General features: G+C 36.4%; 1 protein-coding gene across 1 annotated transcript in view; it reads left to right on the top strand.

Annotated features, from left to right (window-relative positions):
* Positions 1-16,733, top strand: part of DCAF6 (DDB1 and CUL4 associated factor 6) — a 99,701-nt gene extending 82,968 nt beyond the window's left edge. The window contains exons 18-22 of the mRNA XM_086630119.1: positions 6,217-6,355; positions 10,324-10,480; positions 12,045-12,133; positions 14,692-14,797; positions 16,395-16,733. Of these exons, the coding sequence (XP_086486245.1) occupies positions 6,217-6,355; positions 10,324-10,480; positions 12,045-12,133; positions 14,692-14,797; positions 16,395-16,459 (556 nt within the window). The 3' untranslated portion in view covers positions 16,460-16,733. The remainder of the gene's footprint in view (positions 1-6,216; positions 6,356-10,323; positions 10,481-12,044; positions 12,134-14,691; positions 14,798-16,394) is intronic.
* Positions 16,734-17,521: the final 788 nt, after the last annotated feature.

Genomic DNA, 17,521 nt, shown 5'->3' with positions numbered 1-17,521 from the left:
CATTTTAAGAATTGCGATACTTTAAATGCTGTGAATTACAGACCATATTGCTTGAGTTATATTTAGCTGCATGTATTGCATGGAAATTGAAAAGAAATGGCCGTGTATACATTTAACAACCTATTAACCTTTTTATTGTGTCTCATAAAAATTAATGGAATTTGGAAAGTATGTAGTTTGTGAAAAGCAAATACCTTTTTTTTTTTTTTTTTTTTTTAATTCAGCTGCTGAGAAACGTGTTATATTTGCATGTGCCACTGCTGACTTGCTTTGTCTGGTAGTAGAGAACACCCAGTTCTGGACAAAAACATGAGAATACATATAAGAAAATTTGGGCAATTGTGTTTGGACGTATGCTATAAGGAGGCCAAACTACTGTGACTTAGTGCCAAAGGCTATGTAATGGACAAATGGGGCAAAATAATTCTAATGATGAAAATTAACATCTTGGCTTTGTGTGACTGTTAAGGAAAAGACTCAGGATGCAGTTTTGTGAAAGACTTAGCCCGAGTCCTGCATTTTAAATGCCTACAGGAAAATGTTGTCTCATATTCCAATCTTAATTGCAATTAGAATACATGGATTTAACTCAGCAACTTTCTTAAAGGTTCGGGAATCTGTGTACTTTTTGTACTTTAAATTTCACAATAAGCATTCTTTCTATATTACACCTGCTTACTGTGGAGTTCTTTAGCTCTTCAGCACAGCCCATGGGAATATTTGTTTCATTTTGCTGTAAATTTAATATAAAAATGAATGATGCATCCAGCATATAATTTTTTATCAGTATATTCTTCTCTGATTTTCATTGTCATTCTGTAGCATATCAGGTGAATGCTTAAAAATGTTTTCTAGCTGAGAATAGTTGAAACACTGATTGCTTTGGAAAGCTGGGAAATGACTTAGGAGTGCATTATGGTAAACATTTATATGATAAGCAGTGAAATAGCTTGGACTTTAGGGTAGAGTCAGTGTGCAGCTAACATGATGGTTTTGCCCTTGTTTTTGAACTAGCTTAATGCTTGAAATCATAGAATCATAGAATGGCATAGGCTGGAAGGGGCCTTAGAGATCATCTAATCCAACCTCCCTGTCATGGGCAGGGACGCCTCTCAACTAGACCAGGCTACTCAAGGCTCCGTCCATCCTGGCCTTGAACACCTCCAGGGAGGGGGCATCCACAACCTCTCTGGGCAATCTATTCCAAAGTCTCACCACCCTCGTACTGAAATTTGACAGCGGTAGTAAATCTCTTCCATAGGTTCAGAGGCTTCTAAAGAAACATGGTTATTTGGTAAGTAAAATCAGAAATATAATCAAATCTTGATATTTAGAAAGGGACCTATTTTAATATAATGGTTGTAGATTAACCTTGGCAGGCACCTCAGCCCCACAGAGCTGCTCGCTCACTCTCCTCCAGTGGGATGGGGGAGAAAAGAAGAAGGGTAAAACTGGGAGAACTTGTGGGTTGAGGTAAAGACCAGTACTGTGGCTTATTAATTAATAACACCTTCCTGAGTTGGATTTGACTTTGGTGATGATAGCCAGCTTGTTAAGATACCCAGTTGGAATTCTTGGGCAGAAGCATGGTAGCTGGCAGGTGGATTCCTCTACACGGTCAACAAAGAAATGACCATCAGGCATCAGAGAAATGGGTTGTAAATTAATGGTTATAAGCCTTATGTTCCCTGCAGCTGTTTTGGATAGGGAAAATAGTTAAATGAGAAGATGGCAACAAGAGTGAAAAAAGTACTACCTTAACTTGAAAGAGCAGAAGAGAAGGAACCAGGACTTCTGTACTTATCAAAAAGAGACAATGTTTGTCTGTGTGTAAGTAAATTTGAAAACTTAAGAAGTGACCAAAATCCTTAATACTGGAGGAATCAATACTGTTTTAGTCAAGCAATCAGAGCTGAGACAAGAAGAATGGAAAAAGGAAGCAAGTTCAAGCAAGTACATGTGAGCTTTACAGCCAACTACTGCAGCCTAGCTCAGGAGACCGTCAGTCTGTGATAATGGTGTTTGGAAGAAGCAGGGTTATCTAGGGTACCAGATTAATTTTATAGCAGCCACTATCTCTGAACCTCTAGTGGAACAAAGTTTGTAGTAGAATTCCTGTAGATTGTTTGCAGATTCAGTTGAGGAATAATTGTTTGGTTTTCCCTCCTTCGAAAAACATCATTAATTTTGACTGTCTCTCTTCTAACTAGTAGATGAGCATAGTTGTGTTAAAGCATGCAGGGCTAGTTAGCTCGAAATTGCTGAGTAACATAGATCAGGAACTGAGGTCTGCAGCTCGCTCTCAAAAAAAATATTTTAAGAGCATACATGACATTGTGCTTTAAGAAGCAAACTAGTTATTTAGCTGTGCAAATTGCCTAGATTTTCATTAATAAAAAAAATAAATCTGTATTGCACTTCAGAATTTCTAAACATACAGAAAATACCATAGGTGACACTTTGGGGTTTTGTGGGGATTTCAGGGTATTTGTTTGTTTGTTTTTTAAGGCTTAACTTATATGTTTATATCTTTCTCATTTCTCACTATGTATAATACATACAGATCAGTCTGCATCACAGGGGTTTTGTGGGTTTGGGTTTTGGTTTTGTTTTTTTTTTCTTTTGAACCTATGTTTAATTGAAAGAATTTAATGGCTTCACTTCTAAATCCCTCTTCCAGTCATCTAGGGCTTAGTTTGAACTGGCTTTTGATAATGTTTACAGCAATCAACTTTGAAGACTTCAAACCTAGCTGATCGTAAGAAGAAAAGTTGTGCTGTAGTTCATGTCTATATTCTTACTTTTGGAAGTAATATTTACAAATCATCTTTCCACAAGGCACACTCCATTGAAGTAATGAAAGTACCATACGTCATTTTGGGCTCGACCTTACTAAGACTACACACACCAACTTTATTGTAAGATACTGCACTAAGGTACCACAAAACTTGGCAAAACACACTTCAAAAGGCTTTATATGTGCAGACCAGGCAGTAGTACTGAATTATTCTGAAGTCAGAGCACTACCTACAGTATAAGGGCATAACTAAAACAAAGTTAAGTTTCATTGGCTTTACAAGACCTAATGGTTTCTGTGCCATAAAATTAATAACATTAATCTATATCCAGCATTTCTCAGGCATCTTCATTATTTGATGCCTGAATGTGAATATGTAATAAAACTGTATCAGTTGATGGAGTTGCCTGAGGAGTGCCAACACAGTGTGCATAAATTTCATTATCTGATGTTTTGTGCTTGGAAGAGTACACAGTTTGGAAGGGAATCAGCCCATCACAGTCAGGCTCAGCTTGGGCTGAACTTCGGAACAGTACAAATTGCTCAGCACACTTCTGTATCTGGTGATGCTCCAAGTGATTAGGCTACTATCTAAGTTTATGTTGGCACAGACAGGAATTGCTTATCACAAATACAAATTAAAATTAAAAAGCAAAGAAGACAAATGTGTTGGATTTTTAATTTTTTTTTTCTTTGTGTGAATTAAAAACTGTGTAGAAAATCTGTAGATATGGAAAAGTAATACTTCTTGGAGAGAATCCTTTTCCCTCTAATGTTCTTTGTTCTGAAATATCATTAGATTGGGCTCATATTGATCTTTTCGGGAGAAGACTTGCCTCTGCCAGGTTCAGGCTTTTAGCAGTACGTTACTGGAGAGCCCAATAACAGTGTCAGAGTTACAGCCGTGTGTGCTTGGCTGCATTCTCCCTGTTGAAGGTAGTAATGGATTTTACAAGGTAATGAAAAATCAATCCATTCATGCCTTTTCAAATGAGATCCAAAATCAAGATTTTAAATTCAGAGCTGAATTTAGTTGAAAAACAGTGGTTTTACCAAAAATTGTTTCTGTGCTTCTGCTTTTATTTAAAAATGTGTGATTCTGACTGCTGAATACTCTTGAGGGTTTTTTTGTCATGTCTGCGTTCAAGCCTAGGGGAATTTAGAGGAGGAGATGAATTTTTCTAGAGATGCCAACGTGAAAAATTATGCAAGCAACTACTTTGGGTTACCAATTACTTACTTTAATACCATCTTCTAATCCCAAGAATTGTTACTGCAATCTAGCAAGTAACCCTTCTGAAAGTTACTACTTTGTCAATCCTAATGATGATTAACTTCTCAGCTTTTTCACTGCACATCTTTTATTAATTAATTAATGTGGATATACTTAAAATACCAATAGCAATCATAGTAAGCAATACCTGTAAGGCTAGCAGGTGTGCTTCTGAAACCAGAAGTGTTTTACTGTGCTGAGGAGCTCTGTGCTGTTTCCAAAGTGGTGTGTTCACTCATGGGGCTGGGAGCAGAGTAGATGTTGTTACATGATTCTTGCTTTTACTTTCTCACGCAAACCCCATCTTTTTTAAAAACAAGTGCAAAACCAAATACGTACAAATAATTATTTAAAGTTTATGTAAGTGTTTTATGTAGCCTATCATATACATGCCACTCTTCTTCCTTCACATAGAAGTAAACTGGCAAGAATGATTCTGTGATCTTTAAAGCATAGTAGATAAAGAACGAGGTCATCTCTTTTTCCTCCACTGTATGAAGACTTTGTGAAGAACCCTCTTAAATCTGTTCAAGATTGAAGTTGAGACTCCATATATTACAAGGACTAACTAACAAATACAGTATGTTTATTTACTGTAGTATAAGAAGGAGGAGCTAGAAAATTGCCTAGATAGGAAATTTTGAGGGGATAGAAAACTCTCACAAAGGATGTAGTAGTCGTCTGTTTTTTCTGGGATCGTTTGCTAGATAAACTTCTAAGAAACGTATTATAATAAATAGCCCGCTGTTAAGTGGATCTATTGGCTAGTCCTTACAAATCTCTTCTAGTTTCTATAAAAAATAAGTATTAAAATATCTTTGAAAAGCTTAGCTGTATTAGATGATCTATCTTAGTATGACAGTTTGTAGTTTGGGTTTTTGTTTGTTTGCTTGTTTTTTAATAAATCTCTGTATTAATGACTTATTACTTGCTTTAATTTTCCCCCTTTGCCTAACTGTAGGGTAATGCTTACTTCACCTTAATTTTTTTGGCCCAACTATGACAAAATTGAAGCAAAAATCTAAGCAGACCACTGACTGCGAGAATCGGTTATGAGAGAGATCTGGTGGTTTAGTTTCTGAAAAAGAGAACTTGTTGCAAGAGTCTCCAGGATCAGTGATTAAAGCACCATACTACGTGACTTGTGAACAAATTCAGGTTCCTAATTTTCTGGTAGCAGTGTACTGAAGTTGCAAATATATTCAGTTCTGGCTGAGTTTACTTTTCAGGATCATATAAAGTCCTGTTATAGTTTGACTCCTTGCGTTCTGCTAACATCTACACCTGCTCCTTCTGAAAATGACATTGCCCTAGGACTGTCCAGGACCTCAAAGCTAACAGCAACCCTGACATGCAATAAAAGAAGAAAGAGAGTTAGGTGCAGGTGCTGGAATGTCACAGTTTGGTTATGTCTGGAATTATGGGGATCTGCAAACTTAGAGCTAAACAGGAAAAAAGAGGCACTAGGGTCTTTTCACAGATTAAGCAAAAAGTAGATTCCTGGAACTAAACAGTCACAAAACAAAATATATAATTCAGCTAATTTTTCTCTGTTACTCTAGGGAATCTTCAACTGTATCCCTCACTGCTAATGTATCAGATAGTTAATTGATCTCAAATTATCTCTTGACTTAGTAGGAACTTTCTTAAAGCTGTCTAAATCTTGAGTCTTGTCGTATAGAAATAGTGAAGAACAATACACGTAATGAAGTTTTGAGGAAAAAACAAATCACACGGGAAGGCGCACTAGATCCTTAATAACATTTTAAATTTTAAGAACGTCTTATTTTGGCATAGATTTTTCATGTCAAAATTTTGCTACCTCATTATGGGTGGAGGATATCTCTAGCACTGAAGAATATAATAGCATGTGAATTTTGCCAACAGCTGACGTTTGTTCTTCAGAGAGGGAATAAAATGTTGCATCACTTGACGTTCCACTGTCTTGCATGCTATTCTTGTTCTAAGCCAGGATGGGAAAAATTAAAGTCTGTAATTTTACTTTTGGGGTAATGTTGATGTATGTTCCAAACTTATGGAGAGTGTGTTTGAGTGCCTAATTATTATTTTATAGTCCTTTTTGATAGCCCATTTAAGTGTTTAGAGATGGACTTTCAGTAGTGTTCTCTTTGTCTGCAATTTATAGACGATCTGCTGTTGCCCGCATTCAGGAGCTCTTCAGAAGGAGAAAAGAAAGAAAAGAAATGGAAGAGCTGGAAACGCTGAATATTAGACGTCCTTTAATAAAGATGGTTTATAAAGGTCATCGGAACTCCCGAACAATGGTACAAACTCTTTGTCTGTTTTGGGAACTGTAGAGATTTTATGGACTGAATCAGTGCAGCTGCCACATTGGTATGCTTGCCAAAAAGGATATTGTAATGTATCGTAAGCACTTTTTCTTGTATATTCAGTTGAAAGCCACATAATTTGTTCTAAATGAACATTGAAATTAGTATAATTCATGGGTTACTGTGCTAGGCATTGAAGTTTTCTTGAGTTTATGACTCTCTCCCCTTAACCTCCTCTGAAATCTTGGGTATTTTTCTTAATTCCTTTTTTAATTTTGTCTGTCATCTTAAGTGGTATAAAATGTGCCTACCTTCAAAATTATGATTTAATCCTCACTTTCCCTTCCAACCTCTTTAAAGTTAGAGATTAAATAATAACTTTGAACAGCTTGGAAGGGAAAGTGGAGATTAAATCATAGTTTTGAAGAGCCTTGACATCTCTGAATTAAAAAAAAAGGAAATAGTGCTAGTTATTAAATCATAATCTAACTACTAGGTAGTCTCTCTTTTTCATACAAGATACTGTGTTTTAAGAAAAATGCAGCTATTGTGTTTGTAAAGCAGTGGTGCACGACAAACAAATGCTGTTTTCCTTGCTATTTCTTTTTTTGCTTTTTACAGTATTTGAAAGATGTGAAGTTCTGAGTACTAGGTGATGTTTTGTAGAAGTAGCAGGTGTATTATTTTGCAGATAATCTGAGGAGTAGTCCCTCTACCTCCAAAGCAATTTTCTAGAGTTTGTGTGAATGGCTTTAATAACACTGGGGAAAATGCTTCAATGAATGCGTATTTCAGTCTACGTAAGCAACAATGCTTAGAATAAACTTTAATTAATGACAAGGAGTTTTGCACTCTATTTCAGAAATTAATTTTAATTGCTCAAAACCCCATTAGTTTAAAAGTCACAGACAGCATCAAGCACCTTGTGGTTAAGAGATATTAAAACTAAGCTTGCCTAAGTGGTCTTAATTCAATCTCCGTCTGCGCGTATTATAGAGATTATTTCACAGATTTTGTTGTTTGGTTTCTTTGGGGTGTGGGTTGGTGGGTTTGCTTTTGTTTCATATGAGCACAGATGACAAGGGATGCATACGATGGAAGACGATGTAACTTTCCCTGTTGGTTTCTGTGGTGGCAAACTTCGTTTTAATATATTTTTTGATCAATACTGTCTTTCCTGCAAGGCAAGGGCTGATGGTATTTCCCTTTTAAATTGGAGACAACTTAGAGAGGTCTTGTTTCCTACACACCTGAGCAGCCCAGGGATCAAGTTACCTTGTCAATTACATGAACATAAACTATTTTAATACATATATAAACACACAGACAAAAATATATATGAGAGTGAATTAAGATATTAAGGTTATGCAGGCAAATTGAATAATTCTAGTACTTCCTAACTTTCGCTCTCTATCTTTATTAAGGAGTCTTATCTCCTTTCATATATATGCCATTCTTCCTCTATCCCACTCGCCCCAAGTTCTGAGTTGCCCTTTTAAAATGTGGACTTTAAAGACACTTTTCTTCAATAGAGCATCTGTGTGTAACTAATGAGTGGGATAAATTGTGTATGCATAGAGTAGAAGTGAGTGTGTATATGCGTTTGAAAACAACATTTTTAAACATGAATTTCAATTCTGTTAATTTATATGATGCTAAAATTAGATTTTTATGAATATTAGAAATGTAAAATCAGCAGTTATGTAAGAGAATACAAAGGAAGCAGGAAGAAGTCATAACTGAGAATTAAAATATAAAGGTATTTATTATTAGAGGTAATTTAGATGTACTTCTAACAGAATAATGAAAAATATATATTAAGAGGAGCTATAAGACAAAAACTGCCAAAAGATGAATATATTGGAAACATGTCTTTCACTACAGAATTAACAGGAACACAATTTCTCTGGCTTATTTTTAGACATCAGGATGACTTTATTGCACTGACTGCAATCATTGGTACATATTCTATAGACAAAGATCTAGCAAGCCCAAAATTTAAAACTGGACATACTCATGGTGGAAATAAAGTACATCTTTTTTAAAAGCAGTAAGGATTTTGCTTACTAATATGATTCTTTATCATGATTATTAAATTATTAAATCAAGATAGCTGGGGCAAAGCACAGAGCAAGACAATGTCTCTAGTGCATTTTCTGAGAAAATTTTGCAAAAAGAAAGATAAGGATGGAGGCACTGTCCTCTTCAGAGCTATATTATGATGTGTTACTTGGAAAATAATTCCATAGTAGGATTCTGTATAAATGGTCTCAAACTCAAAATTCTGTCTCTTATGCCAGAGGTATTCTTAAATACCAAAAATTAGGAAATTATTTTATACTAAACTTCAAACATTGGACTTTTATCTGTCAGAACTCTGAAAGCTGCTGCGTGGGAAACTTCTGTTTATATAGGTATCTGTCCAATGTATGTCAATTTAAAGAGTTCAAAAGAGGTACTGATAACTGTTTAAAGTGTAATCTTGCGTGCAGGATTACATTTTTAACTTCCAGACTCTTTTCTCCAGCACAAACATTGGACTATTGTGGAGCTTTCAGCTCACATCTTATGATTGAGTTTTGACTGTTCTTGAAGCAATGTCCCTCCTCCCTCTGCCACCCCATCTAACCTACACCCTGTAAACGGTGTAGGACAGCAGTGGCGAAAGACACTGCTGCCTAGCCTGTTCCTATTTTAAATAGTTTAGCAATGGTTATTTGGATGTCCTACTCTGAGTAAGATCAGAAGTCATTTCTGAAGGAGATTCTACTCATTAGTGAAGGAAGTGACCCATTCTTGTTTGCTCTGACTAATTGTTTGGCTTCATTTGGGTTACATCTTTTTAGGAAGAGAGGGCAAGAGAGGCCTTGGCATGGAACGATTATTCTGCATTTAACAAACCTAATAGTTGCTGCTTGAGAAATATATTCTAGGGTGGCTTTTTTTTTGGCTCAGAAATGGAGTAAGCCACATTCTTTCAGTGTAATCCTAAGGGTATCTTGAATGTGACAGGTGTAGAATAATATCAACATTACATTTCAAGGAAATGGATATCTGACACTACTGCCACTTTTCCCTGGCCTGCAATTTCTCTGTCGTTTACACGATTATTTTTGTTGTAATGCTACTCTGTGTCGTAGGACAGACTGCTTCAGCTGCCTTCAGTGCCAAAACTGATGAGGTTGCAGATCTATGAAACGCTCAAGGAGTCTGGGTTTTCCCATTGAATTAGTAAATACACAAGTAATAAATAATACAGAATTTACTACACAAGTAATTATTTATAAATACATAACATTTAAGAAATAAAAACTGTGTAGTCTAATATAAATAATAAGTAAATGAATCCATAAAAATATAACTATAATGTATAAATTATTATCAGATAATACATTATTTTTATAATCCTATAACAATACCATGTTTTGGGGAGAGGGATGGGAACAAAGAGGAGAAAAAAAGTTCAGATTTATCGACTCACTTGTCTCCCAAAGACTTTTTCAAGTCAAGTACTGGTCAAGTTAGCTATCTTGTTATTGACTGTATCTGCTATTTTCTTTGATTCTCAGAATTAGGGACAAGACAGTCTAGCCATTTTGAGGGGTGAGATGGTCACTTCATTAGAAAAGTGTTCACAGCATTGTTAGCAAATGTGCATCCAGAACAATGATGCTGATGAGACCATGAATATTTATGGGGCTTAAGACGGTAGGTTTAAATACCTACTGAATTAATAGCACTTCACTTGAAGAAAGGGAAAAAGATGATGCAATAAACCATTATATAGTATACTAGCTGAAAGCATGAACAAGCTGTTCCCTAAACCCCACCTTCTCCTTTTACCCAGAGGATGTTGTTCCTCTCTTCATTGCGTGAAGAGAAGGAGCAGAGAATGTGCGTTGATGTCAGGGGAAGAAAGGCAGAATGAGACTGGAAGTCAATTATTTTTGTTTTTACTGCAGATAAAGGAAGCCAATTTTTGGGGATCTAACTTTGTCATGAGTGGTTCAGACTGTGGCCATATTTTTATATGGGATCGACATACTGCTGAACATCTCATGCTGCTGGAAGCTGATAATCATGTGGTGAACTGTCTTCAGCCTCATCCATTTGACCCAAGTAAGATGATTGTTTTTCACTGTCTGCATGTTCAGGTTATCTGTAATAAAGCATTTTAAAGCTCAGTCTTAAATTCTTTGGTCAATAGAGCATTGTAATGGTTAATGAACTACTGTTCATTTTTTCCCCCATATAAATTAGATAATACTGCTTTTAATTTTGTCTTTTTACTGATGATCTTTGGCCCTTAATACCCTCCTTACTTAATAACGTCTTGGAACAAAGATGTTCCTGACATAATATTTATAGAAAATTAAGATGTAGTAAAAAGAATCTCCGTTTCTTGCTCCCCTCAATATATTAAATGTTTTTGTGATACTAATGAGGGAAATACGGGGTCAATGAAATGCCAACAACACTCTGGGAGTTGATTTTGGAATCTCGTCTCTACTTGGCTCTGTTAGGAAAAAACGAGTGAATTAAGTGTCTCGGTCTCACTGGCTTTGTGAGATTAGAAGAATGAATAAAATTCATAGAAATTGTATTGATTTGTATTTAGGGGAATATACTTATAGAAAAGATAGACCAAAGTAGTAGAAGGAACCATGTGTTGTCTGACAGGCAGATGAAAAATCTGAACCATTGTGCAGCTTCTGACTCAGTCAAAGAAAGTATATGTGTTATTTCTTTTTTCGTAGCTTACATGGCTGTAGAGTAACAGTCAGCTGTAAATAAATAAGCAAATAAATACTAGAAGAGGCTGGAGGTTTTTTTGACAGTTTATGAAATGGAATACTGCCCTACATTGGAAAAGCTGTGAACTTTTAAACGCTTATTTGAAATTGTGTTCCTGCACATGTTCAGAGTATGTGCTGGGTTGGACACTCCTTCTGGAAGCACCTTTCAAAATGCCCTGTAGCTTTACTGGTTTCTTGATCAAGTGTGACTGTCTCCTTGTCACAAACTGAAAATGTAATGAAGAGGTCATCGTCTTTGTAGGACAGTTAATCTTGTACAGTTTTCTAGTTACCGAGATCTTTCTATGGAATTTCTATTCCCGTAGTGGTTTTGTGCAATGATCTAGACAATGTTCTGCAACTTCTTGTTTTCCGTATTTTAACAACTGTCTATAAGGTCATATATTGCTTCTTTTTATTTGAATATCAAATAAATTTACATGAAACATACTGAAATTATCAAATGTCAAAATATGTTTGAAATTACCTTGCTTCTATCTTTCTATCTGGGTCTACAAATCCTATGGCTTTGTTATTAATGCATATACTTATCGGGCTGGCAGCAGAAATATATTAGTAGTGGCTGAGTTTGTTCTTACTTTCTGCTCACGTCTTATGTATATTGTGGTGCCTTTTTTTTATTTAAAAAAGGGGGCTCTTGATGTTTGCATGTGTTTTCTTCATATATACATTAAAAACTACACAATCTGTAGCCTGGATCTCGTATGGAGACTTAGTAATTACATAGCTGTTTGTTCAGCATGGGAACTGACATTTGCAAGTAAATGCTTCAAGTGAAGTGTTTTTCTTCAACTCCATTCAAGTGCAGAAAATATTAACACATTTAATAACACATTTAATTTAGTTTTACTATTACTTACTTCTAGTTCTGGCCTCTTCGGGTATTGATTATGATATAAAAATTTGGTCGCCGTTGGAAGAATCCAAGATTTTTAACAGAAAACTTGCAGATGAGGTAAGAACCTTTCCTTCTTTTTCAAAGTAATGTTGCATCTTCCAATTCTATAAAAGCCTTTGGTGCAAATTACTGATATTGAATTAACAGTTATTTAATGTTCAACAGATGAGCTACAAATAACAAGCTGCCCTTTATAATAGCTAACTTCCATATCATTGGCAGCACACAGAGGCACTTTGTATTTCATTAACTCTCCTAGAAATTGTATGATGTGATCTGGTATTATGTACATGAAGCTAGTTGGAAAAAATATCAACAGTCAGATATAGAAGGAAAACTGGCAGGAATTAAGAAATTAAGGTAGTGCCTGTCTTTAAACAAATAAAATAACAATAATATACAGAAGAACAGGGAGTGCAGAAATCAATCCTATTAAATATTTTGTGGCATAAAAGGGAGTGCAGAAATCAATCCTATTAAATATTTTGTGGCATAAAAGGGAGTTAAGGTTGAGATTGCAAATTGGGAACTTCATGAAATAAACCAAACATTGCAGGCCCAATCAGTTATTGAAGTCTGTATGTAAAGTAATGTAATACATTGTTTTCATACCCCCAAAGCAATAACAATGTATATAGTAACTGGCCTATGGTGATCATATAGTTGACTGCTGAATAATCATATTTTAGTGCTTTACATAACATAATTTATTAAAATGCTAGATTTTTTCAGGAAGTAATATATTAGAGCAAAATTGGTTGTGGAGTGGTTTGGGTTTTTTTGTGCAATCTCTTGGACAGCAGGCATATAGTAGACTGGGTTTTTTTAATTATTCTTTCTCTGTATTAGTGCTGTATATATTTAAACCAAACAGAAACCCACAACCCTCAGCCACTGCCCACCCATCTCCAGAAAAACTCTCGAACCGTCCACTTGGGATTTTTTCAACCTTTCTCATTATTTTAGCAGTAGTAACACTGAGTGAAGTGATGCTTCTTTGAATATTGTATGATAGTTTTAATCTATGACATGTTCTGGAGCCTTTAGGGTTTAGAAATACTGCTAAACCTAAATGTGTACTTAAAGTGATTTTTGCACTGATACTTTTGTCTGTCTTGATTTTTAATAATAACAAATTAGAGATTTAGTTATTTATTCTTTAACACAAAATGTAGAACGTTCAGAAAATTCGACCGCAGAATGGTTTGTAATTTTACATGTGTTTTGTTTTTTAATTGAATCCCTGTATTGAAATACCTATGTGAGGACAGGAGAGGTTCATAGAAATAAAATCGTTTTCACCATGTTAAGTTTGGCTAGAGTAAGTGTCCAACATACTGAATTTTCCGTAGAAGGGAAGGTGTAGGGAGAGAGCATTGTGTTTGAGGAAAGTTCAGTATAGATATAAAACTGTATTTAAAATTAAGAGAGGCCCTGATTTTCCTGAATCGGAAAAGACAGCAGGGATGGGAATAAATCTCTGAATAGAGAAAAAGCATCAGAACTAGGCTGTCAAAAGGGTGTTACTGATGATGCACTAGAGAAATAGGAGGTGAAAGAGAAAAAAATGGCAGCCTGCTATCTTCTCGGTTTGCTTCTTTTAGGGAGTGATCAGCTGTGCAAAGTGCCTGGTATATAGATGAGAATGACAGAAAAGAAGTGCTTTGATTTATTTAGGAGAAGGCCACTGCAGACATTTGCCAGAACATGTTCCCCACAAGAGGAATAGGCTTGAGAAGGAGTCTCATGGAGCAAAAGAAATGCATTATTTTCTGGCCTTACAGCAACTGATCTGGGAGGAAGGACGGAATAATGGTCAGAACTTGTCTCCACATAAAGAAATTTTTATGCTTAGTAATATTGGAAGAACATAGTCTAAAAGCTAAGAGACAAGCTAAACTGTGGGATTAGAACTTAACAGCAAAGCAAGAAGGATATCAAGGAGGTACCACGAGGAAGGAAGAAGGCAAAAGAGCTAAGTATTCATTAGTGAATTTTTTTTCTTTGAAACTAAGACAGTAGGAGCTGGCACTTTCAAGTCATTTAGAGGCAAGCTGTAGATCTATTTAGAAAGAATTATGGAGCTGAAGAATTTTCCTGAACTGGAATAGAGTAATTGCTTTTGTTCCTTGGATTTTTTCCAAAAGTTTCAAGCAGCACGAAGGTAGGAGTTTAGGGTAACCTCATCTCTTTTCCTTCCCACGTTCTTGGCCAGCACTGGTGCTAGAACTTTGTTCTCTACAATGGTTACCATCTGTAACAGCACTTTCTCTCATCGGTGCTCCTTATTTCCTGCAAAATCCCATTTCCAAAAGTTTTTCTCAGTTGCTCATCTTAATATCTAACACGCATGTGGACCACGGAATGATGACCTTACTAGAATATTTTTTAGATAGACAATTAGGTATCTGTAGGCAGAGTCCACTGTCTGACTTTATCACGTACAATTGATGTAACTGTATTCAATAGTAATTATTAAAATATTGCTCCCTTATTGTAATTTTGGACTCTGTAAATGCCTTTTGCATAGAAACTTTGTATCTACAAACCCATCTTGATGCAGTACAATTTTGTGTTCATTTTTGATGCTGTTTTTTCCCCTTCCTTGCCTCCAGGTTATAACACGTAATGAATTAATGCTGGAAGAGACCAGAAACACTATTACTGTTCCAGCTTCTTTTATGTTACGAATGTTGGCTTCGTTGAATCACATAAGAGCAGGTGAGAGACTTCTGAAGAGCTCGTCCACCACATTGGTCCATGAAATAGCAGATGGACTGGGGAACCGTCAAGATCTTCAGCTGTCTGTGTCTAAACTTAGGGCTGGTGAGAAGATTCAAGAGTTGTTCAGGAGTCTCTTAGAAGCACTTAGTAATTGCTTCTTTAGTATGAGACTTACAACATTTTTGTTTCTGTTATTTTTTTTTATCTCAAAACAAAGAGCAAGGAAAGAACAAAATATATTTTTAGATCTTACCGTACTATCCATCCTGAAATAGCTTATTCATAATGTAGTACTAATTAGATGTTGAAAAATAATCTCAACATCTAATTTTCTAAGGAACAATCTTTAAGATGAGTGCTGTGTGATGGGAAAGCTATTGGGGGTGACTGGAATGAGTTGTAAGATAAACTGACTGTCATTGTGGGCTTGAAATTGTCTGGGGGCGAAGGAGGGTGTGAAGATACAGGACTGTGGGAGATATTGATGAAGCTGCTGTCAGCTGTTCCTGGGGCAGCAGGTACTAGGATGTCCCTTCAGCAAAGAGACAATTCCCTAGGGGCTGAAACTGGTGATACGAGGGCTTGCATGGGGAATTGTTGTTGGGAACTGGTGTTCCTGGATGTTAGTGCTCAGGAAGCTGACTGCATTGGGTTGATACTGAAGATGTAGGACAATGGAGAGACATCATATTGGGTAAGAAGCAAGGAGACGAAGTTTTGGGAGGCTGGTAGAAGGTATGGGATGGAACTGTAGATGAGGGTGAAAGTAACTGTAGATACTGAATGTGGGGACTCCAGCACTGGCTGAGCAGAGTAGTGCACTTATGGTGATGAGGAAGGAGGGAAGCTCTGCCTGGCACCAACTGCTGCTCCTCTTTCACCTCTCGCTGATCTATGAGAAGTAGGGAGCCAGGAGGAAGCAACTGTATGCAGCTCAGTGGTGTGCCTCACCACTGCTGTAAATCAGTTTTTTAAGTTTGGGTTTTTCTTCATTTGTTATGATTTCTTTGCAGTAAAATACTGAAAGAACTGCCCAACGCTTGAGTTACAACAGTTTGAGCAAAATCTGTGTGATGGCTGGGTGGAGTATTTCTTAACCTGACAGTGCATGTTGTTTGAGTGATAGATCTTGAGCCAATCACGTTCCCTCACACGTTTCTGTATTTGCCTTTCTCTGAACATTTACATCAAAAGGTAGTTTTTCTGATACATACAGTGACAGATCGATTCCTCAGCTTTCTTGAGCATGCAGATTTCTAACTACAGCTATTCTAGTTTTAGCTCCTCAGAACAGTGTTTCAATCCCTCGTAGTCACCATCTCTTTTTAATACTATGCTTGTGTTCATCTTTCCTGTGCTGACAGCCAGTCATCAGCAACTAAAACTTATTCCTTTGGTACACAAATTTCACTTTTATGCCTGGAAATCCTTTAGGGCTTCTCTCCTGTTCTCCTTTCTTGTGGTAACATTTCTACCCAATCTCAGCCACTGTGCATTGTGTAATAGCCCAGGGAGATAGTATGTTATAAATATGTATCAAAAAAACCCCCAACTTTAGAAGTTCTCTTTACTAAATTTTCTCTGTGTCTTACAGACCGATTGGAAGGTGACAGATCAGAAGGATCTGGTCAGGAGAATGAAAACGAAGATGAAGAGTAACTGGCAGTTGTGTGCAAGCACCTAGACGTTAATGGAATTTGTATAAGACATTAATTATATTTTTCCTTACAGAGCTTTAGTGCAATTCTAAGGTATTGCTTTTGGATAACCTAACCTTTTGTTTTTGAATGACTGGGTGCATGACTTTGGGAGAGTGTGCAAGTGAAATAAGCAAAAATGTTTTTAAAACGTTTTGCCATGTATGAGGGGTGCTAGAAGATGCAAAGTGCAATATTTTCCTTAACCTGCAAATGTGGGAGCTTGGATCAATGTTTTAAAGTAACTTTCATTATAGTAAAAACGTTGGTTCAGACAAATTTCTATACCTGCTGTTTGCATGTTTGTTGCTTTCTAATTAAAAGATTTGGTTGTTTTAAGTAGTTTCGTGTTTTTTCTTTGTGCAACCATTGATTTATCACCCTGTAATGATAACCTATTGCTGTAATGAACCCTATTGCTGCCTTCATTTCCATTCTTTCTTACAATGTTCATGAAGTGACAGATACAATTATTTCTTACAGTGGGCACTGGGATCCTCTGTGACTTTGAGACCCCATGCCTCTCGGTTTTTGCATTTCCGTGGACATAACCCATATACGTACACAAAATTGTCTCTTCATCCGTCTTACTACAGTGCCACTTAACATTTTCCTCACTTGAATCCATAGTGCTGGTGGAATAGTTGTGTTTCCCTAATAGATCCTAGAGTATGCATTCTTTGCAACAGCTACAGATATATCTTAATTTCCATTTGATTTAGAATAGAGAAAATGTAGTGGAAAAGAACATGAATTTGAAAATTCCTGTGTGTTAGTTCCTAGGAGTAATTATTTGGGAAGGAAAGCAGTTCAGTCCTTGTAATAGGCTCTACCCTTCCTCCATGTGTTTTTGGATGATGATGGGGAAGAGGAAGTGAAGGAAGGAAAGCGGAGCAGGAAAAAGAGCAGCTTTACTCAATGGCTATTCTTGCCAAGGATGGCAGACACTGAGAGGTACATTGGGAATTACAGAATACTGGGAAGAATTCTAAATCAGGTGGACGAGGGCACTGCAGGCTTCATT

This window comes from Tauraco erythrolophus, chromosome 1, assembly GCF_009769465.1.
Source record: "Tauraco erythrolophus isolate bTauEry1 chromosome 1, bTauEry1.pri, whole genome shotgun sequence".
Taxonomy (NCBI): domain Eukaryota; kingdom Metazoa; phylum Chordata; class Aves; order Musophagiformes; family Musophagidae; genus Tauraco; species Tauraco erythrolophus.
The sequence above is the reverse complement of the archived record's forward strand: the minus strand, read 5'-3'. Positions and strand labels throughout refer to the sequence as shown.